At 36.6% G+C, this 22,825-nt stretch overlaps 1 protein-coding gene across 14 annotated transcripts in view; it reads right to left on the bottom strand.

The window, feature by feature from the left end:
* The window catches only part of R3HDM1 (R3H domain containing 1), a 206,357-nt gene that overhangs the window by 30,859 nt on the left and 152,673 nt on the right, over positions 1 to 22,825 (bottom strand). For all 14 annotated transcript variants that reach the window (XM_040474936.1, XM_040474937.1, XM_040474935.1 and 11 more), the window contains 2 exons: positions 21,434 to 21,588; positions 16,572 to 16,723 (listed from right to left, as the gene is read on the bottom strand). In XM_040474936.1, the coding sequence (XP_040330870.1) occupies positions 16,572 to 16,723; positions 21,434 to 21,588 (307 nt within the window). The remainder of the gene's footprint in view (positions 1 to 16,571; positions 16,724 to 21,433; positions 21,589 to 22,825) is intronic.

Genomic DNA, 22,825 nt, shown 5'->3' with positions numbered 1-22,825 from the left:
GATGGGTATTGAGGAGGGTACCTTTTGGGATGAGCACTGGGTGTTGTATGGAAACCAATTTGACAATAAATTTCATATATTGAAAAAAATTAAAAATAAAAACTATTCAAAGGTTATTCAATATTTCTGTGGACTTAAAAAAAACTTAAAACTGAGGTATACTTCACAATGTTACATTAGTTTCAGATATATACCTTCTCTATATGTTATGCTATGTTCACCATAAGTGTAGCTACCTGTGAGCATATGACATTAAAATACCACTGACTATGCTCTCTATGCTCCACATACTCTTCTGGATCTTTTTTGTTAGATTTTCCTATTAACAGCACTGTTGTAAACTTGTTTTGCAGCAATTTTAAATTTGGGAGTGGATTAAATATGTGGTAGACTTTTACAGATATAATTACAGAATAAAAAAGTACAGCATTTTTGTGTTCTGCTAAATGTCATCGGACTGATTTATAGAAAAGTGGGCTTTTCAGATGCCTAGCAACCAGCAAAGTCTGTCTCTTTGCAGAATACTTTAAGTGTCTTATCTTCCATTTTTGTTAAAGTTGCTTTAATTCTCATTTCTTAGATTGCTGGTGAGTAAACATATTCTCATGTGGTAATTTACTATTAGTTTCTATGAAATGAGTAAACTTTTATTTCCATGAATTGTTTGTTGAGTCTCACTGTTCTTACTCTAGTATAGAAGTGGTAAAAACATCTTATATAATAAGCTTCTATCAGACATACTTGTAACATTTCCCCACATCTTGCTGCTTTCCTTCTGAAATCTGTCTTAATGTAACTGTACTGGATCTTTACATTAAAAAACTTTCCAATATTCATCTATGTTTTGATAATGTACTTCGTACCTTAAATCCTAAGTCAGTAGGAAAAAAAAAAAAGCTATGTGAAAAGAATTTCCATAAACCCATTTCCGCACCTATCCCTCTACCAAAAATCTAACTTACGTACTTTGCTTTTCCTCTATTTACCATATGTGAATCCTCTGCACTCTTACCTAAGGCTAACGTACTTCCCTTTGAACGCTGGCTCTCCCCCTCCTTGGGGACCTTACAACTCCCCCTCTTCATCCTGCAGAGGCATATCTTTCTACTGTCTTTCCCTTCAATATACAAACACTTCTCTTTCCAACCAAGAAAAGACATTCTCTCTTGACCTCCTTTCCCCTCCCATGTACTATCTCAATTCAATGTTCCCTTTTATGAAAGCAATTCTCCTCAAAAGTAGTCTCGATTTCCTCTCCTCTCATTCATTTGGCTTTTATCTCTTAAAGCCTTCCCCCATAGTTAAATCTATCTTCAACTGCTTTCCTTACTTTTTAGGGGGTTTGAAATATATATGTAAGAGTGTCCAAAAATATGTTACACAGTTCAAAGAATTGTAAAATTAAGCACCATTCGAATACAGATACAAAATATCACTTAATATCTTAGAAGTCCCCATACCTTAGCCCCACATACACCTCAAATTGTTGCATAGTTGTGCTCTGAATGGATACCCAATAAAACATTTATCCATTCTATTTGGGTGGCTGCTACAAACATTCATGTACAGGTCTCTGACACACATCTGTTAAGGTTTTAAGGTAGAGGCTGGAAAATTTTTTCTGTAAAGGAACAGCTAGTATACATATTTAGGCTCTGTGGGATATGTGGCCTCCATTGCTTATTCTTGTTTTTTAAAATGATCCTTTAAAAATTTAAAAACCATTCTTAGCTTGTGAATCATATTTGGGTTCTGGGACACTACTGACTTCTTTTTTAAGGTTATCAACCTAGTAGCAAAACTGCTAAACCACAGGGTGTGCACATCTTCAACATCAAAGATGTTTAGTTTCTCACCATGTTTGTTTTCTGCACAAAGGTTTTGCACCTATATTGTTGGAATTATTTTCAGGCATTTACCTCTTTAAAAGCTTTTAAAAATGACTTTTATGCCTCTGTTAAATGCCCTGTGGTATACATTTTTCCTTAAAAATACTTGTTTTTAAAGGTTTGTTAGTTTTGCAGCTTTTCTCTTCATTTTAAATAAAACTGGTCTTTGCTCAAACTATTAGCAAAGGAGACGAAGATCATTTTTTACAGCTTTAAGGAGATATAACTGATGGAAAATAAACTGTGCATTATGGGTATTATTTGAAGAGTTGTGACATATGTATACCCTGAAACCATCACTAACCCCAGAAGTTGCATTCTGCCCATTTGTAGTTCCTCCTTCCTTTCTTCCCATCAACTAACTCCCCCTTAACTGTACCCTGCGCAAACACTGACATGCTTTCGTGCAAGAGATTAGGCTGCATTTTCTAGAGTTTCATATATAGGGAATCATATGGTATATACCTTTGTCTGGCTTTTCTCCACTCAGGATAATTATGAAATTCATCCATGTTGTATATATCAATAGTTCATTCTTTTTATTGCTAAGTAATATGCCATTGATGAATGTAACACAAATTGTTTATCCATTCAGTTGTTGTGGGACATTTGGGTTGGTTCCAGTTTTCATTTCTCTTGGTTAAATACCTAGAAGTGGAATAGTTGGGTCACAGAGTAGGTTTAAGTTTAACTTTTTAAACAAACTTTCCCAAGGTGTGTTTTTGTTTTAACCAGGGTTTGAGAATTCTTGATATATTCTCTACATGGTTCTAAGATACTCAACTATTTGAGCCAGTATACTGCTTGACTTTTTATTTTTATTCTTTTGTACAGGGGCCAGTTTCCATCAGACATAATTTTCTGTCTGAAAGACTTCCTTTAACAATTCTTGTGGTGCAGGTCAGTTGGTGATTAATTCAGTTTTTGTACATTTGAAATTGTCTTCATTTCAGCTTTGTTTCTAAAAGATAAATTTACTGGTATAATTCTAGATTTTTTTCTTTCACTACTTCAAATACAGATGTTGTGTTACTGTCTTCTGGCTTGTATGGTTTCTAGCAAGAAGTCTGCTGCCATTCTTACCTTTGTTTCCTTTTATGTAATGTCTTTTTTTCTCTGGCTCGTCTTATGATTTTCTCTTTACCACTTATTTTAGAAGTTTTTTTCTTTCATGTTTCGTTTGCTTGGGGATCACTGAACTTTCTTTTGGAACCGTGGGTTTATAATTTTCATTAGATTAGAAAAATTTTCAGCCATTACATATTCAAATTATTTTTTTGTTCTAGCCTTTTCTCTCTTTTGAGGATGCCAATTACGTATGTATTAGGCCCCTTTAGGAGCACTGATGTTCTATTCATTTTTTTCCCTCTCTGATTTTTATATTGACATTGTTTTGGAATCGGTTTCAATTAGCTGATATTTCTCTTCATTATTGGCCTTAGTTTCCTACCTCTTCCCATACTTGGTAATTTTTTTTTTTTTTTTGATGGCAGGCATTGTTAACTTTAATCTTGTTGAGTGTTGGATATTCTTGATTTTTTAAACAGTATTTTTGAGCTTTGCCCTGAGTCACAGTAAAGTTACCCAGAAATCATTTAATCCTTTTGAGTCTTGCTTTTCTTTAGGCATGACCAGAGCAGCCTTTAATCTAGGGCTAATGTTCCCCCACTAGTGAGACAGTGTCCTTTTAGATCCTCTACTCGATGTCTCATATATAATAAGGTTTAGACATTCTGGCTGGTAGCAATATAAACTATTCCCATCCTTGTGTGAGCTCCAGGGATTGTCCTGCCTGCTCTTGGCCTTGGATGGATTTTGTACATACAAGCACTAGGCAGGAATCTATTAGACTCCCAAGGGTCCCTCTGTAGATCTCCACAGACTTCTCTTGGTAGTCTCTTCTCTTCAGCACTCTGCCCTGTAAACTTTAGCCACCTTGCACTCCTACCTCCCATCTCTTTAATTTAGAGAGAGACTGCTTGGGCCCCCCTCCTTGAGTAGTGGCTAGGAAACTCTCAAGGCAGCAAGCGGGGGCACTGATGAGACTCATTTTATTTTCCTTCTTTCAGGAGTTATTGTCCCTCACTGTCTGAAGAAAACTTGCTTTGTATATATAAATATTTTAAGTTTATTTACTTATTTTGAGAGAGAGTGTGCGAGTCAGGGAGGGGCAGAGAGAGGAGAGAGAGAGAGAGAACCCCCTAAACAGGCTCCACACTGCCAGTGCAGAGGGCTCCAAGTCATAAACTGTGAGATCATGACCTGAGCTCAAACCAAGAGTCGGGTGGGTAACTGACTGAGCCACCCAGGTGCCCCAATTTTTCTGGTTTTTAAGTTAAGGCAGGAGGATAAATTCAGTCCCCAATACCCATCTTGGCTAGAAATGGAAGACATGAGGATGAAGATTTTTAAGATCCTTTCATCAACTTGCCTCATACTGCTCGCAACACCAGTAAGCGAAATACAAAGTCAGCACACTTCCAAGCCACAGAAATTATTCACAAAATAAAATACACGGGATATGCCAAAGGGGTATTTCCAAGTCAAACCTTTTCCACTTCCTAAACTTGGCCTATCTCAGGGGACTGCATGTTATCTAGGTTACCTATGGCCTGGAGGAATACCAAATAAAATTGAAAGCCCTTCCAAATCTTGGGCTGTGCAGAACATCACTGGATTTTTAAAAACAATTTGAAAAAGCTTAATATTTACATGGGGAAGAAAACAGTGAAAATCTAACAATTCAAAAAGTAGGCAGGGAAAATTAAGAGATTTACTTTTCCCTTACAGTTTAAAAAATACACTTTTTTTTATCTGAATTTTTCCTTCATACAAGTTCTTTCTTTTCTATCCTTTAAAAAAGTACTACTTATTTTTGGATAAATACTCTGGACCTTTTATACACAAGACTTCATGAACTATCTAAACTTGTCATTTCCTTCTCAGAGTTCTCTAATTTACTACATACTGTCTGCAATGTTGCAAATGACCTCTTCTTGTTACATCCAATGTCTTCTCCCTCTAATGGTTTTCATCTTTCCTAGCAATATCTGTTAATCTTTGAAATCTCCTTGTATGTTGGCTTCTCTACTCCTCTTTTCCTGTGCAGTCAGCCTTCATTTCAGACTGTTTCCTATTGGTCTTTCCTACTGCTGGCTATTAATCATCTAGTGTAAGTATTGGCAAACTATGGCCATTGGGTCAAGTATGACTCAGTGTCTGCTTCTGAATAGCCTGCAAGCCAAGAATGAATTTTACTGATAAACATTTGCAGTCAGTTTGATAGAAAACACTCATTTTGAGCCCCTTAATTAAATGAAATGTTATCTCCCTACCTAAAGTAATTCTATTCACTGCATTAGTAGGCCTGTATTAAATAAAAAATGTCCTCAATTATTATTATATTTTGAATATTGTCAACAAAATTTCTTTGGAAATCTATTTTCTCTCATATAAATACCTAAAATAGTATCAACAATTTTATATTTTTGTCTTTAAAGCCTAAAATATTTCCTCTCTGGCCTGTTATTGATAACTTTGTTGACTCTAGATCTAGTAGGTATTTAAAAAAAATTTTTTTTTAACGTTTATTTATTATTGAGAGACAGAGAGACACAGAGTGTGAGCAGGGGAGGGGCAGAGAGAGGGGGAGACACAGAATGTGAAGCAGGCTCCAGGCTCTGAGCTGTCAGCACAGAGCCTGATGCGGGGCTCGAACTCACAAACTGTGAGATGATGACCTAAGCTGAAGTTGGTCGCCTAACCAACTGAGCCACCCAGGCACCCCTCTAGTAGGTATTTTTAAGTAAATGATATCCCAATAATAATTACACCAATCTCCAACCCCAATGTTTAAAAAATTAAAAAAATATATTTAATTATTTTTGGGAGATCACAAGCAAGGGAAGGGGAGAGAGAGTGGGACAGAGAATCTGAAGTGGGCTCTGCGCTGACAGGCTGACAGCAGCAAGACCAATGTGGGACTTGAACTCACAAACTGCGAGATCATAACCTGAGCCGAAGTTGGACACTCAACTGACTGAGCCATCCAGGTGACTCTCCAACCCTGACATTCTATTGTGGCTAGTGAAACATCTTCCATCAAGATATTTGAAATTGTTAATCCTCACTTATAATATCACCAAATATTTGTATTTTCTTTCAAAAGGCCTCCTAGATGTATCCCCTTCTGACTGTGACCACCACAGGTAAGGACCCTGCCACCTGATGCTTCTTGTATTAGGGGATCCTTCTACTTGTGTTTTCAGCTTAATTCAAATATATCTCAGCAACTTTACTACTCTAATTAAAAACAACAGCTTATTAAACACAAATTCCTTAGCCTGATCTCTTACAAGGTGGCTTCTCTCTATTCTAACCTAAAAGAAATGATGCAAATATAATCTGTGGAAAGATATTCAAAAGTAATATTTAATGAAAAAAAGCAAGCTGCAGAATAAGAGATTTATGAAAATAATTCCACATGTGCAAAAAAATTCACAGTAACACAAATAAAAACATTCCTAACCTCTCTACATGAAAACAAAAACAACGATGCTCTCTTGCTAAACCACAAGTCTTTCACATAACTATTTAAAAGAAGTAGAAGTGTTAGAAAGGTTCATGCCAAAGTCTAAACAGTGATTATTTTGGTGAATAATAACTGTTTGCACAAAGGGCAATGGATAAGGTAGAAACTAAAAAGTTTATAGCATGTATTTTTATATGGTTTAATTTGTAAGCCAAAGTTGATGAATAATGCAATTAAAACTACAGAAAATACACTGTTTAAAACACATAATTCCTACCAAAGTTTACATATTAGGTATGTACTGAGAAATGACTTGAGAAGTGTACCAAAATTTAACAGTAATTATCTCTCGGTGGTGAGACTGTAGTTGATCTGCTTTTTTACAGTTAAAAAAAATTTTTTTTTGGTATTTATTTTTGAGAGAGAGACACAGAACATGAGCGGGGCAGGGACAGAGAGACAGGGAAACACAGAATCCGAAGCAGGATCCAGGCTCTGAGCTGTCAGCACAGAGCCCGACATCAACTCTGAGATCATGACCTGAGCCGAAGCTGGACGCTTACCCGACTGAGCCATCCAGGTACCCTTGATTTTTCACACTTTTTTTTACGTTTTGAAGCATTTTATATTTTCACATTTTCTACAATGACTATGTATCTCACTCATACCACACACACACAAAATCAGAGCTAGAGAAAAGACTGTTTCAAATAGACAAAATACAGATGTAGGAGAAATATTTTGGATATTTGTCAACAGAAACCCACTGAGAGAGAATGAAGATGAGCCACAAATATGATCAGTTTACTTATGTGTAAAATGGAGAGGTTTTGCATGAAAGGTTAGCTTTCCTCTCCATTCTTTAAGAGTACCTACTAAATACTATTATTCTAATCCAAAATATTACTACTAAGAGTCATTTTGAACTCACAAAAAATGAAATAGCTATAGCATCTTCCTTCCTTCCCATTTAACATTCTGTCAATGAAACTTGATTTACTAATAAATTTTGCTGATAAATACATGCCTACAAAAATAGTAGAAAGCTTTGATTTTACATTCAGTGAAGAGAAAATGAATGTTGTGGAAAGGCAATGTTTTAGGCCCCCAAATAATTTTCTTATTACATTTTGTTTCTCTAGGCTAGGAGTTAACTTCTTAGTTAATAACAAAAACAAAACTTCATGAAAAGATATGGTTCAAACTGAGACTTTGTTATCAACAATTATGTCAAAGGATGGCTGAGGCAAACGAAAAACTTAAAATGCAAAATCAGAAGTTTAGGAGAAATAAAATGAATCCAAGACAGGTTTCAGAAGTAGGACAAAGAGGATACCACCGGAATAGTAGGATATAAAAATGGGGAAAAACAGACTGTGGGGAGGAAAAAGGAAAGGACTTAAAAGTAGGCTTTCTTTTTCATCATTTCATAAAAATACTGTGAAGCATTTTTTAGCAAGTTCTGAAAAATAAAGGTTATAGTCTCTTCAAGTTTCTCTCTGTGTATGCTAGCTCTTTGAGATGACAGATCAAAAACAAAAGTATATTCTCCTTTTGAGTTTCAAGACAAAAATGAGAAATGAAAGGTAAAACAGGAAGAAAAAATCCATCAAAATGAGGGCATTTTTAAGATATTATCCAACTAGCTTGCCCCTTTTGAAGACATTGTAGGAATGGAATTAATTTTCTCTCCATACAAAAAACTGAGAGAAATCCCACGATTAGTTGTGAAACTAAGCTCCTCTGACCACTATATGGCTTGCTGAAAATGATAATCTTCACAGTATACATAACAACATAATCTAATCCAAACAAAAAGTTGTCTCAGTGATAAGTGAAAGGTTGAGCTGAAAAATAAAATTAACAATTCAAATTCTATTTTTCTGCATAAGAAGCCTCTGCCAAAAAAAGAAAAAGAGGTTGCTAAGCAACTCTCAAGCTAAGGAAGACATTTTTCAAAACAAAGTCTCACCGTTCTTACAGAAATCTTACCTCTTCTTTGTTAACAGAATGGAGCTCATTACAGTCCATTAATAAAAAACATAAAGAGTGCATGGATGAGGACTCTTTAAGGTCAGAGTTTAACATATATTTTCGATCTAAAACTGAGTACACTTGTTGGAATGGGGTTAATTTACACAGTTTTATCTTTAAACATTGTGTCTTGGATGAAAGTTTACCAATAAACAGTGATAAACAGACATAATTTTCTTGCAGACGTGTAAAATATTACTGGGTTATGGCTACACATAGCTCAACTCTGTGGATAAAAACAAGATGAGAAGGGCTTAATGCAGGTGAAGGGTCTTAACTCCTGTTGTCAGAAGAATCATCTAGATCAGGCCCATGACAGTGAAATGAGAATGGAGAGAGCTAGGGGTTATGACCAGTGGTTTTTTTTTTTTTTTTTTTTTAAGTTTATTTATTTATTTGAGAGAGAGAGAGAGCGCGAGAGAGCGCACGAGCACACGCGCATGCATGTGAGAGCCAGCAGGGGTGGGGCAGAGAGAGAGAGGAGAGGGAGAGAGAGAGAGAGAATCCCAAGTAGGCTCTGTACTGTCATTGTCGAATCCAATGTGGGGCTCAATCTCATAACCCTGGAAACATGATCTGAGCAGAAATCAAGAGTTGGATGTGCTTAACTGACTGAGCCACCAAGGAGTCCCTATTACCAGTATTTTTAAAGGGCTTTACAGGTTATTCTAACAAGCTGATGAGATTAGAAGTCACTGGTAGATATGTTAATAAGGTAGGGTTCTAGAAATCAGGGTAGAAAAGTTTAGACCTTCAGGTTAAATTCTATGGTTAACTTTTCCCACGTTTCATTGTCTATATGTAAAATAAAAACAAACACACATTCTTATCCTTTTCAAAGGACACTTTAAAGACAAGCTCCTAGAAATGTAAAAAGTATAGACAAGAAGACATTCTGGAAGAAAGGTTTTATCTGCATTTCTAAGCTTTCTATAATAAAATCCCAATTAAAAAAAAATTCATGTTTTGAAAGTGGGAGAGCGCATGTATGCATCACAGTGGGCGAGGGGCAGAAGGAGGGAGGGAGAGAATCTTAAGCAGGCTCCATGCTCAGTGTGGAGCACGACCCACTGGGAGATCATGACCTGAAGTGAAATCAAGAGTCGGATGCTTAACTGACAGAGCCACCCAGGCACCTCCAAAACCCCATTTTAGAAGGACTGAAACAGAAGGTGGAGAAATGCTGACCAGGTAGGCAGGGCTCAAACAGTAATAATGCTAAGGTTATATATACCATTTGGTTAGCAAAATGCTTAGTAGCTATACATATTGTGTTCCTTAATGCTCTTAAATGATCCTTCCTTATATTCATTTTGCAGGACTTCCTACTTGTTTCTTATGTGTAAGTTTAGCTCTCCATAAAAAAAAATTGTAGCTCCCTAAGGACAAGGACTATGTCTTATCTTTCTTCCATATCTAAACATATTTAAATATGTAAATTCTTGCTGGATTGAATCTTTAGCATTAGAGAGGAAAGCAAACCTTTTATAGTCTTCTGAAAAATAAAGGCTACAGATTTGTCAAATTTTATAGTCTTTACTTGACTATTAAGTCAAAGCTTTATTAAGATTTAGTAGGCTTTAGCAGTAGAAATGATTAAAACTCACTGATAATATAAACTCTACATTATTACAGCATTCTGCATGCCTTTATGGTGTCTAACACAGTATGAGGCATAAAATTCAGTTGATTCTTGTTATTCATGATAATTATGTTCTAAAAGTCACATGAACACTGAATTAGCAACTACCGAGCCATTGTCTCTACAGGAAATACAGGGTTACTAAGAGCCTCTCTGGTCACAATATCCTCATCAACTGATCGACATGTAACCTTAATTTTATGTGTATCTGTTTAAAGACCTTTAATGTAGACTTCTTACAATAACTAATTGTGTGCAGTATTTCTTTATTAAACATTACTTGAGAGGGCTTTAACACTTTCCTGACCCAGAGTAATTTGACCACAAATTTCCTTGGCTTTTGGCCTCACAATGCTGTCATTATGCTTTTCTTACTGGTTGTCATCCCATGAATCCACAAATTTATCTGCTTTTCTATCTTTATATAGCTTCATCACATATTTTAGAGGTTACCTTAGTACTTTCTGGAGTGGTCTCACCTACAGATGGGTGGATTTCTTCCTTTTTCTGGATGTGCCACATTGCTGATTCCTTAACATTGAGCTGATGGCCAATGATATAATTCATTCCAGAACAAACATATTTACTCCATAAGACACATTACACCCTTCTTGTGCTTAGGAACACTAGACAGAACTTCAGCATTATGCCTGGGGGCCATTTTAAACAGCGAAATTACCAAATAGCACAAAAATGCCAAAACTGTAGCACTAAATAGACTGAAAAGGAAATTTCCAGTATGAGAGCTGAAATAAGGTGGAAGACTTAACCTGTTTGACCTCAGCTGAGAATGTGTACGTTGGGTGACTCAAATTTTTCACTGCTCTGTGCATATGTTCAAATGGCTGAGAAAGCCTGCAAATATCTATTTTTGGATTATAAATAAATTATAGGGAATAGGCAATTTTGCAAATACAAATTGACAACAATGTTCAACTGTATATATTTCCTTTATGTAAGTTATTCTAAAGGGATAATGTAGTATACTTTTTCATTCCTCAGCTTAGTGTTTTGGTAAAAATGCAGATTTCAAATTCACTGAAGTAAATGAGGATAAATTTTCTTTCTTTTTTTTTTTAAAGTTTATTTATTTTGAGAGAGAGCGAGTGAGCACAAGTAGGGGAGGGGCAGAGAGAAAGAATCCCAACCAGGCTCCTTGGTATTAGCACAGAGACCAACATGAGGCTTGAACCCACGAACTATGAGATCATGACCTGAGCTGAAACCAAGAGTTGGATGCCTAACTGACTGAGCCACCCAGGCACCCCAAGATAAATGTTCTTAAATCTACAAAGTGAATGTCTTTTATGAAGTATGCTTGGCATACAAGAAAAGAATATGTAAATTCTGGTCACATAGAAAACACAAGTCATTTAGAAAATAAACTAACATTTTATTATATTTAGTCTACTTGGGAATAACATTCGAAAATATTTTCTGCTTCAAGGACAAACTAATGATACTCTATGGTTTCTTTCATCGTTCTACTACTTTTCGGGTAAGTGTCTGACCAGCAAGCACAATAATCTGGAACACAGCTCAGATCCAGGTATGAGGTAAAGGCATGTGAACTATTAAAACAGAAGTCACAAACTCCTCAAAGATATCAAAACCTTTTTTCAAAGCAGAGCCCTCCAGGATCTGACTCACAGCCTTTCTTTTTAAAAACCTAGTTCTAGTAACTCCACTGCAGATTTAAAGCACCTACACTGACTATAAGTGACAAAGAAAGAGCCTGATATTAGAAAGTAAGTGAAAATATCTCCAACATACTTCAAACTTCTGTGGGGGCACAATTACTGAGCATAATTACTGATGCTCAGGATTATGGCTCTGAATAAGCAATAAAAAGTTTTATTAACAATTTTCAGTGTCTTCTACCTAAGAACATAGGCAGTATATATTATATTTTAGAATAATTTTCATACACAAAGTCCTACACATGGAATTCCGCACACCGATCCTGTGAGATATTATTCTTATTTTACACATGAGAAAACCAAAGTGCAAAAAGACTAAAACACTTGCCTAAAGTCACACATGCTTAAAGACAGGTTTTGACTCCAAAGCTCAACTTCTTTCTAAATTTTTTTCTAAATGTTTCTTTATTTTGAGAGAGAAAGAGAAAGAGAGAGCAGGGGAGGGGCAGAGGGAAAGGGAGAGAGAATTCTAAGCAGGTTTGCTGCAGTTAGCACAGATGTAGGGCTTGATCTCACAAACCGTAAGATCGTGACCTGAACTGAAATCAAGAGTCAGACGCTTAACCGACTGAGCCACCCAGGCCCCCCTTAGCTCATCTTTTTCTAACCATATAATGCCCCCCCCCCCAATCAATTAACGCCTCATGGCACAAGATTCAGTTATCTATAAAAACTACCTAAGTTAGACCTCTTCATAACCTGATATCAAATCAGGTAGATTCCATGATGAAGAGCCTTAAGGAACAGGGCATACATTTGGACTCCTGAGAAAATGGCAGAAGTTATAAGCAGTATCTTAAAATAAAGAAATGAAGCTAGCTGAAAAAAGAAATCTGTTATCAGTCATATTACTAAATTTGAAAGATTTAATTCTCTCATATTTCAAACATGATATGGTTGTATATTTAAAAAAATGCAAATTGTAGACATTTTATATTTTAAACTATTTATAAATTCCATTTTATGTCTGTGTTAATCTATCTTACTTGTGTCTCCATACCCATTATCTGTGTTACCATATGATTAGGTACAAGGAGGAAGTGAGGAAGGATACAAACCAGGAGAGAAACATGGGTTATCCAACATGTGTGTATATGGAAAATGATCTCGTTGACAGGGTCAGGGGAGAGAAGGCAATCAGAACAACAAAATACTGCCTGCATATGATTTCATTTACATAAAATTATGTTTGTGATGAAATGAGGAAAAAACAAACACACAAAACAAGAATGTCTTACACTGAATCTTACTAATCTGATCTTCACAATACATTGTTAATACAAGAATGTCTTACACTGTTAAACAAGAATGTCTTACACTGAATCTTACTAATCTGATCTTCACAATACATTGTTAATACAATCTTGTATTCACAAGATACTATTTCATTAGAACCTACCACCTAACCTAATTTCAATACCTGTGTATTTTAGACATGTATGTATTTATTTGGGCAGGAGGCTAATGTGACAGAACGCACACTCTAGAACGTGAACACTGGTCACCTGGAGGTGAGGGCAGAGTGGGGCCTAATGATTAGCCTTCATTTTACACACCTTTGTACTGATCGTTTAATTTGTGTCAGCAAGCATAATTTATTTTGTAGTAAAAATATTAACGAAAAATTTAAGAGCATATAGAGGTTGCAGACACAAAATAATAACATTAAGGCCAATAACTGTACATAATTGAGAATAATATATATGTACCAATACATATGTGTAAGTTGGCCTCTGTCATTAAAGAAGTGTATTCAATTCACTATGCATTTACCGAGCTTCTACCCTGGGCTAGGCCCTGCTCTAGGTGCTGAAATATTCAGACAAACCTCTGCTCTGCATGTAAACACACTGGAATATGTAAATAAAATATAATTTATAGAACAAATCTAGATTTATGAAGGAATGGTCTCTATAATATTAGCCCTTGGATTGTAATACAATGATCTAATTAATAAATGCCAACAGTTGATCTTTACATTGGAAATCTGAAATATTATAGCAATTTGCTTATTAAATATTGCCCAGAATCACCAATAAAATTTCAGTAAAGAATGCTGTTACATTTTTTAAAATGCTGTTATAGTTAACATTTTTTTTTAATTTAAAAATTAAAAAAAATAACATTAGTTACAGATGTTTTCCACTCAAAGGTATCCTTAATCAATTCTGTGTACAACTTATACTCCTACCTAATAACTAGCATAAAAGGTATCAGGATAAAAGTGTGACAGGATACACATTCTTGCTTTATGTGCCATCCATTCCATTTCTCACATTGGTAATCTGTAGTTGGAAGAGATCAATGTAGTTTGTTACATAGTAACCAATCACTACTGTCACTTTACAGCTAGCTTATTTCAAACTTATCTTACTCTTCTCTTCTAGGTCTACGCACTAAACTGAGTAATTCCCAAAAGTTTTTCTCAAGATTAAAGTTGGAGGGGAATCTCACTTCTTTTTTAATTGCTGGGCTTCCAAGCTATTCCTCAGGCCAAGGCCAGCTCCCCATATTTTTATTTTCTTGTGGAAGCAGGACCAGGAACTAAAAGTTCGTATGGTTCTTTCCAAAGTGTAGTTATTAGCATTCTACTTGACGGTTTTTAGATCCTGCCACCATTTTTTTTTAAAGTTTATTTTTATTTTTGACAGAGAGAGAGAGCACGCGCGAGAGCATGAGTGGGGGAGGGGCAGAGAGAGAGGGAGACACAGAATCCGAAGCAGGTTCCAGACTCTGAGTTGTCAGCACAGAGCCTGATGCGGGACTCAAACTCACAAAACGCAAGATCATGACCTGAACCGAAGTCAGACGCTCAACCGATTGAGCCACCCAGGCGCCCCATCCTGCCATCATTCTTAAAATAAGGTTGAATTTAGGGGTGGGTAGTACAGACCTGTGCTCTTTCCCATCTGTAGACACTCCCAGGGCCAGCTCCCTTGGAAGTCGAGACAAGATTGCTTTTGTTTCAAAGGAATGATAAATATAACAAACATGGGAAAGTTTTTATAAAGTCTAAGCCATCTTTATAGGTCCTTTTAGACTTGGTCTTCTTTCAAGAAAGCCCCTCTACCCAGCGTGCAAGCCTATAAAACTTACAAAAGCAGGGGTCCTTTGATCTCAAATAAGTCACTGTATTAAGTAATATCCCCTTCTCTCAGCTTCTGCTCTACACTGGAATGATTTCTTTGGTAATTTCCTCTCAGGTCAACAAAACGTTACACTTTGGTTCAAAAAGCAGATAATTCACAGCCATTCTCACACCATCCATTTCACTTGTGTTAGCACAAAATTCTGCTTCTGACAACTGAAATCCTGAACTGGCATTACAGACCCCAAATTTACATAAATCAGAAAAAGAAATTCAGATTGGGAGCATTTCTCCTTATTTACAGAATTTAAACTTACACAACAAATGGGAAATTTAACACAGTATACATTTCTTTTTTTAATTTTTTAACGTTTATTTTATTTTTGACAGAGAGAGAGAGAGAGAGAGAGACAGAGCATGAGTGGGGGAGGGGCAGAGAGAGAGGGAGACACAGAATCGGAAACAGGCTCCAAGCTTCGAGCTGTCAGCACAGAGCCCGGTGTGGGGCTTGAACATGCAGGGACAGTAAGATCATGACCTGAGCCAAAACTGGATGCTCAACTGAGCCACCCAGGCACCCCAAACACAGTACACATTTCTATTTTCACTGTGTAGCTGCTCTACCTCAAAGACACAACCAACTTGCTGATTAAAAATCCTGGGCCTCTTCAATCTGTGACAGTCACAGAGCTGGAAAGGGCAAGGAAATAAGCGAATCCTCTGTGTGTGTGTGTGTGTGTGTGTGTGTGTGTGAGAGAGAGAGAGAGAGAGAGAGAGAGAGAGAGAGAGAGAGAGAGAGAGACACACACACACACACACAACAGATGAAATGAGAGCCATGACTGAGGAAATATGTGAGTTCCTATGTGTGTGTGTTGTGTCTGGTAACAAATACGAGAGCCAAGTCTCCATTCTCCCAAGCAGATTCAATGAAACAAGTCTGTCAATCCTTTTCTCACCCCTAAATATCATCACCGGTAACCATAACCGGTGCCAACCTCTTACCAGCAATGAAAACTTAGGTCTTCCTTCTTTAAAAGAGCAATGCAGTCCCTCTGGCAACCTTACAGGGATGTCATGAGAATAAATCAAAGACTGTAATACTTTCTGAATAATGGACTAAAGTTACCCAATTCAAAGGAAGATTACTATTTATATCACATTAGGCTTATCAGAGAAGCTTCTGTTCTTCCAAGTTGAAGCAGCTAAAGAAGTAGTTTCATAACTTGCTTTTACACAGAGCTATTATCATTTGCTTCTTCTATATGCCTGTCTCCTCTTACTGATGAAAAATGAGTTCCCTGTAGCCTGAAAAATTTCAGTTAAGAAATTTTGCTGCTAAGGTTATACACAAGAAATATTCTCCCCTGACTCCTTACAAAAACCTTAAATATTAAATGCTCCAAACTCCAAGGTCTATGGCCAACTACTGGTTAAGAGGAGAATTGCCTACTTTTAGGCACATGAGAGATGATTTGACTCTTGTTCAGTTTACATATGAAATGTTTTGCATATACTGATTCTGTTAAAAGAACTATTAGAAAAGTAGACTGTATCATAGTTTTTCTATTCTATATTAGACAATCACTTCAGGTCATGCTCTTTACTCAATTTTAAAATTAGCAACAGACCATAATCATGATAAACAATGAGAAGCTATAGGATTAGGTTTCTTGGTCATACTCACCTTAAATTACTTTGCTGACCAGGAGGAATGACACTATAGTAAACCGGCATTCCTGTTGTGGGCATAGATCCTTGATTAGACTGATTAGGGAACATAACAGGCTGCTGATAAGTCTGATGGGCAATTCCTTGAGAACTTTGAGGCAGTGAAACCTAAAATTTGAAAGACAATTTAAAGGGAAAAAGGTTCTTCAAAATTTGGCAAATGTTAATGTCTCCAGCCTCCATAAACTTTTCCAGTATCAACATTTAGGAATAAGCTAAAACCGCCAATCGGCTGTCATGATAAATTAGCTACAGTACCACAACTTTATTTCTGTTCTTTTCAGCCAGCTATTATTTTTGGCTAGCCTTTATCAGTTGTATAGTAGGCTAGATGTATTAGGTTATAAACATAAAATGTGACTTATGTCCTTAAGTAAAACTTGTTTTAAAAAAGAAATGGTTTCCAGAGGCACCTGAGTGTTGCAGTCAGGTAAGTGTCTGACTCTTGATTTCAGCTCAGGTCATTATCTCAGTTTGTGGGTACAAGCCTCGGGTCTGGCTCTGTGCTGACAGTGCGGAGCCTGCTTGGGATTCTCTCTCCCTTTTTCTCTGCTTCTTTCCCACTCACATGCACTCTCTCTCTCTCTCAAAATAAATAAACTAAAAAAAAAAAAAAAAGAAACGGTTTCCAAACACTGATGACATTTCCAAATATGGATGATGATTTGATGTGGAAAAAGTAATACAATACAGTTTGTCTCAGGCAGAGGTAAGTAAAACTCAGGCAGGGCACCACGGAGAAACACTGCATCATAAAGAGTGTGAGTTTTGGAGCTTAAGATAAACAGACATGGTATAGACTCCATTCCTTGGCTATCTATGAGACTTTGGGCAAATGACTTAACTATTCTGAGGATCATCAGCTTTGTATCTGAAAAAATGGGATACTACCTCATCTCATGGGAGGCATTATCTCCACTGTAGTCTCTATTTACAGGATCTAGCACAGTAGGCACCTGGTGAATAGCAGATCTTTCAGTTCTGTTTTCTATATTATCTACATAGAAACCACATGAACAGAATGGGTTTTTCAGTACACTGGTTTCTCTACTTTCTAAAATAGAAACCACAGACACAATTGGCTCTTCTGATGTTGTTGTTCTAATGGATTTTTAATTCATAAATGTGCCACAACATTACGAGTGGATTATAGTGATTTTGGTAAATAGGGCCAATGTAAAAGCTTCTGAAGGTTATGATGATGATGATGATGTTAGCAATGGTAGTATCAATAGTAGTAATAGTAGGATAGTGATGACAATGGAAGTTAATATTACTGACTAGTTACCATCACACATCAGGTTCCATTCTAAGAACTTTATGTGTGTTATAATATTAAGTCTTCCTAATAACCTGAAAAAGGTACTTTTATTATCCCTGTTTTATAGATGGGAAAACTGAGGTTAAGTAACTTGCCCAAGGTTGTATAGCTAGCAAGAAGGCAAGTTAAGATTTGAACCTATGGGGGCGCCTGGGTGGCTCAGTCGGTTGAGCATCCAACTTGGGCTTGAGTCATGATCTCACAGTTGGATGAGTTTGAGCCCCGCGTCTGGCTCTGTGCTGACAGCTTGGAGCCTGGAGCCTGCTTCCGATTCTGTGTCTCCCTCTCTCTGCCTCTCCCCCACGCATGCTCTGTCTCTCTCTGTCTCAAAAATAAAGATAAACATTAAAAAAAAAAAATTACAAAAAAAAAAAAAAAAAAGATTTGAACCTATGCCCACTGGCTCCAGAGTGTCAGCTCCTTAATCATCTCACTATTCTATCTGGCCTCTGTGATTTAGAAGTTGATTAACTTTTTTTTAAGTTAGTTAATTTATTTTCACGGAGAAAGAGAGAGTGTGCAAGTGGGGGAGGGGCAGAGAAAGAGGGCACCAGAGAGGATCCATTGTCAGCATCCCAAAGTCTGATTCAGGACTTGAACTCACGAACCCTGAGATCATGACCTGAGCTGAAATCAAGAGTCAGACGCTTAGCCGACTGAGCCACCCAAGCACCACTGGAAATTGATTAACTTCTTTTTTTTTTTTTTTTCAACGTTTATTTATTTTTGGGACAGAGAGAGACAGAGCATGAACGGGTAAGGGGCAGAGAGAGAGGGAGACACAGAGCCATCAGCCCAGAGCCTGACGCGGGGCTCGAACTCACGGACCGCGAGATCGTGACCTGGCTGAAGTCGGACGCTTAACCGACTGCGCCACCCAGGCGCCCCAACTTCTAAGTCTTGCCTATACAACATGTTACTGAAATGCAAACCAGTCTTTTTAAAAAACACAGTAATCCTTTATTACTTTCAATTTGGCTCAATTATTGCAAAGAGAAAGTTACTGGTTTGATTTATCCAATTCTGAATAACTCTTTTTGTCTACTGAGGGAGCGCAACATTCTAAAATTATTATTTATGATAGTATCTAAGTTAATACATATGGAAGACAGATCCAGGGAAAATGACATAGCTCAATCTAGATGATTTAAGCTATAGAATAATCTACAACTAGTGGTAAAGAAAAAATTGAAGTACCAAAAAAGAGAGAGGGAACAGTACCTGAGACCTATGGCCACCAAATATAATCTACTAAGGACAGATGATTTTTCTGGCTTATTTTTTAGATGGCATTTTATCACCACCTAGCCTGTCTACGAGAGGTAGTAGGAATTATAAGGCAAGTTCTTAATGCTCTATAGAGCCATCCTTCTCATAGTCTTTTACCCAGTTTGAAGATTATATAAAATACCTTGAGAAATGATTTATAACTTGTAAAAACAAGTATGCTATAGAAATTGTAATTACTGTCTTAGCACTGAAACATTTTCAATATCTAGCTCTTTTTAAAGAACTATACTAACAAGTCTGTAATTTATTTAAAAATTGTATTAGTCACACCAGACTGTGAACCCCCTAAAGGTGAAGGGCAGATCTTATTTTCACAGTGCCTGGGTACTGGGTTAGGAAGCATGATCAAAGTCCTTGACAAGGGAGAGTTCCTGCTCTGGTACTGATCCTGTCTAATGTCTATGGAGAAGTAGGGGATGGGCAGTCTCATGTGCCTGGGCTCAAGTACAGAGGATAAGGAGTAAAAAGCATGAGAGATTGGAAAGAAAACAAAAATGTAAAACCTAGTTTTCTTTCTTCCTTAGTTGCTTTCTATTATCAGGAAGCTAGAAAACTAGACATACTATTAGTGCTCACTAGCCCTTCCTTGACAATTCTGTAGTTTACATTTAATTTCAATTTAAAATTTCTGGAATTATATGGAATATGCTAGCACCTTTGCTCATATCCTTCCCCATCCCCAGGATTTCTTCATAACCAACTTATGCCCATAATTTTCTTTTAAGAGCTAGTTAAAGGTTTTTATCTTTCCAGAGAACTTCTGTATTTAAGTTCCTAATTGGTTCATGGTTTTATTTCATAATCCTGTTATGGGACTGTATACATCACCAACTTGTTTACATGTACATGTATCTTACTAACTAGTCTTATCTTTACCTCATTGAGATGAATGAAAATGGTCTTTGGATTTCTTAACAATAGACTCAGGTATGGAAAGCCATTAGGCTAATAAAACAAACTCACTTGCAAGTTATTCCAGAAGGATGAAGGAAAGGTAAAACAAATTTCTGAGAATGTGTCATATTACACTAAATATACCTGACCTACACATGAAACAATAGGTATTTCTACTTTACAACTATAAATTAAAATCCACAATACTTTTTTAAAAAAATGTTTATTTTTTTGAGAGAGAGTGAGACACGGAATCTGAAGGAGCCTCAAGACTCTGAGCTGTTAGCACAGAGCTTGATGCAGGGCTTGAACTCACGAACCATGAGACCATGACCTGAGCCGAAGTTGGACGCTCAACCGAATGAGTCACAAGGTGCCCCCCAATGCACTTTTTACATAGAAAACTCAAATAGTTTTATGACTTTTACTTATTTACTTTTTTAAAGTTTACTTTCCGGGGTGGGTGCAGAAGGGGCAGAGAGGAGACAGAGGGTCTGAAGCGGGCTCTGCAATGTCAGTAGAGTGCCTAATGCGGGGCTTGGACTCATGATCTGGGAGATCGTGACCTGAGCCAAAGTCAGACAGTGAACCAACTGAGCCACCAGGTGCCCCAGTTTTATGACTTTTAAATAAATAGAACCAATAATAAAAAAAATTTTAAAGTGTAGTAGTTCTCTGTTAAACTATATTCAGTATTCTGTACAACAGTTATTCTGTGCTTGTGTAAATTGTTCTGGGGAATATAAAGACAAGATACACTTCATAACTCATTTTATGTAGTGACCAAAAGTCCACAACATTTTTAATACATGATATGCCATTCCTTTCTAGGACTGGTGGTAGGGAAAAAGATCAGTTCCATGGAAAACCTGACATTCTTTTCTATTCTATCAACACTGATTTATAGTTTGTATTCTGCCTCACTCTTTTAAATACCTACCTCTCCCTCTATTTTCCCTGTCATCCCCCTCTCAACAAGACTTTCTAAGGAGCTGAAGAAAAGAATCAGATACTAGGTTGTTATATGTTTCTGTCATTGGAAACATAGACAATGCCAAAGAAAATTTTCTTGCCAATACCAATGTGGTTCACGTGGTAGTACACATTTAATTATTTATAAAAATTAAAGAATTGAATGAATAAAGCAATACAATGAGGTAAAACAAAATTGCTATAACTAATACAACTCTTATGACTATAAATTATGTATCACAGAATCATTTCCCCTATAATAAGAAAAGAAAGAAGATGCACTGTAGCTATATATTTTATGTATTTACCTCTACCCAAAGATGCTAATAGTGACAACATACCTGGTATGATGGCACTGAAGGATATGGGATGACTACTCCTTGGATCTGATTTCCAATGCTGTTGGGCTGGCCACCAACTAGACTCTGACTCTGGGGTTGCTGAACTCCAACTAGTCCTTGGTAGTTTTGCTGGTGGTTAGGTATAACTTGATAACCTGTAATGGCATAAAGAGTTAAACCTTGCTTTGAATTTAATTTTTTTTCATCTAACATAATGTTTTTGTGTTTTAAGCAAATACTTTTGTGTTTTAAGATGACAAAAAGATAAATAAAAATAAAACAACAGAACTGTTAAAATAGCAAATTTAAAAAACCCTCATTATGAGAACTAACATTTAAAGGATTTACTGTATAGGTAACCCCCAGCTGTATTTTTCCCCACTTAAAATACATTCATATAGAATTTGTGTACAAAGATTTCCTTTGTAGTTAAGGAAATTTAAATGGTTTACATAGAAAATTACTATTCAATGTATATTATGACAACTATGTATGACAACTGATTTCTGAGGACCAGTAATGGCTATATCATTTCTGGTCCCTGTGCAAGAGGAAAATGTAGGGCTGCTTGTTGAAAAATTATTAAGAATTTTAGTTGGTAACAGCAGAACATCAAATCAAACACAGGGCCCTGTGTAACATCAGAGGTTGCATGCCCATGAATCTGGCTCTTCTGAAAACCAAAAGTAGGAAAGAGGAGAACCACTTTTATGGAATGGTTGTCACACTAAGACAGGCATCCTTATATTAGGAATATGTAAAGGGCACAAGAAAAATGGAGTTATTTAGCAAGTTTGTAGATAATTTCCTTAATGTATTATTAAGGTCACTTGACAGAGAAACAGGTCCTTAAAGAGATTAAGTAATCTACCTGAAGTCACACATGAAACACCTAAGGGACAACTCTTCTCTAAATTGAAGGCACTATTAGTAACTTAAGTAGTAAATTAAAAGTATAAGTTTAGGGGCGCCTGGGTGGCGCAGTCGGTTAAGCGTCCGACTTCAGCCAGGTCACGATCTCGCGGTCCGCGAGTTCGAGCCCCGCGTCGGGCTCTGGGCTGATGGCTCAGAGCCTGGAGCCTGTTTCCGATTCTGTGTCTCCCTCTCTCTCTGCCCCTCCCCCGTTCATGCTCTGTCTCTCTCTGTCCCAAAAATAAATAAACGTTGAAAAAAAAAATTAAAAAAAAAAAAAGTATAAGTTTATTTTTATCAATGAATTCATGAGTTATTTAAACAAGAATCTCCACAATGATAATCTCTGAGTAGTAAGAAATGCATTAAAAAAAAAAAAAAGAATCATATTTTGTCTCTTCACCCAGAGGATTCCTTTAGGTAAACCTATTATCTCAAAATTAAGTAAACTACTAGAAGCTACCACAAATCTATCTATCT

This window comes from Herpailurus yagouaroundi, unplaced genomic scaffold, assembly GCF_014898765.1.
Source record: "Herpailurus yagouaroundi ecotype Mexico unplaced genomic scaffold, PumYag 140, whole genome shotgun sequence".
NCBI classification, from domain to species: domain Eukaryota; kingdom Metazoa; phylum Chordata; class Mammalia; order Carnivora; family Felidae; genus Herpailurus; species Herpailurus yagouaroundi.
Note: the sequence above shows the minus strand (reverse complement) of the source record. Positions and strands in the feature narration are given on the sequence as shown.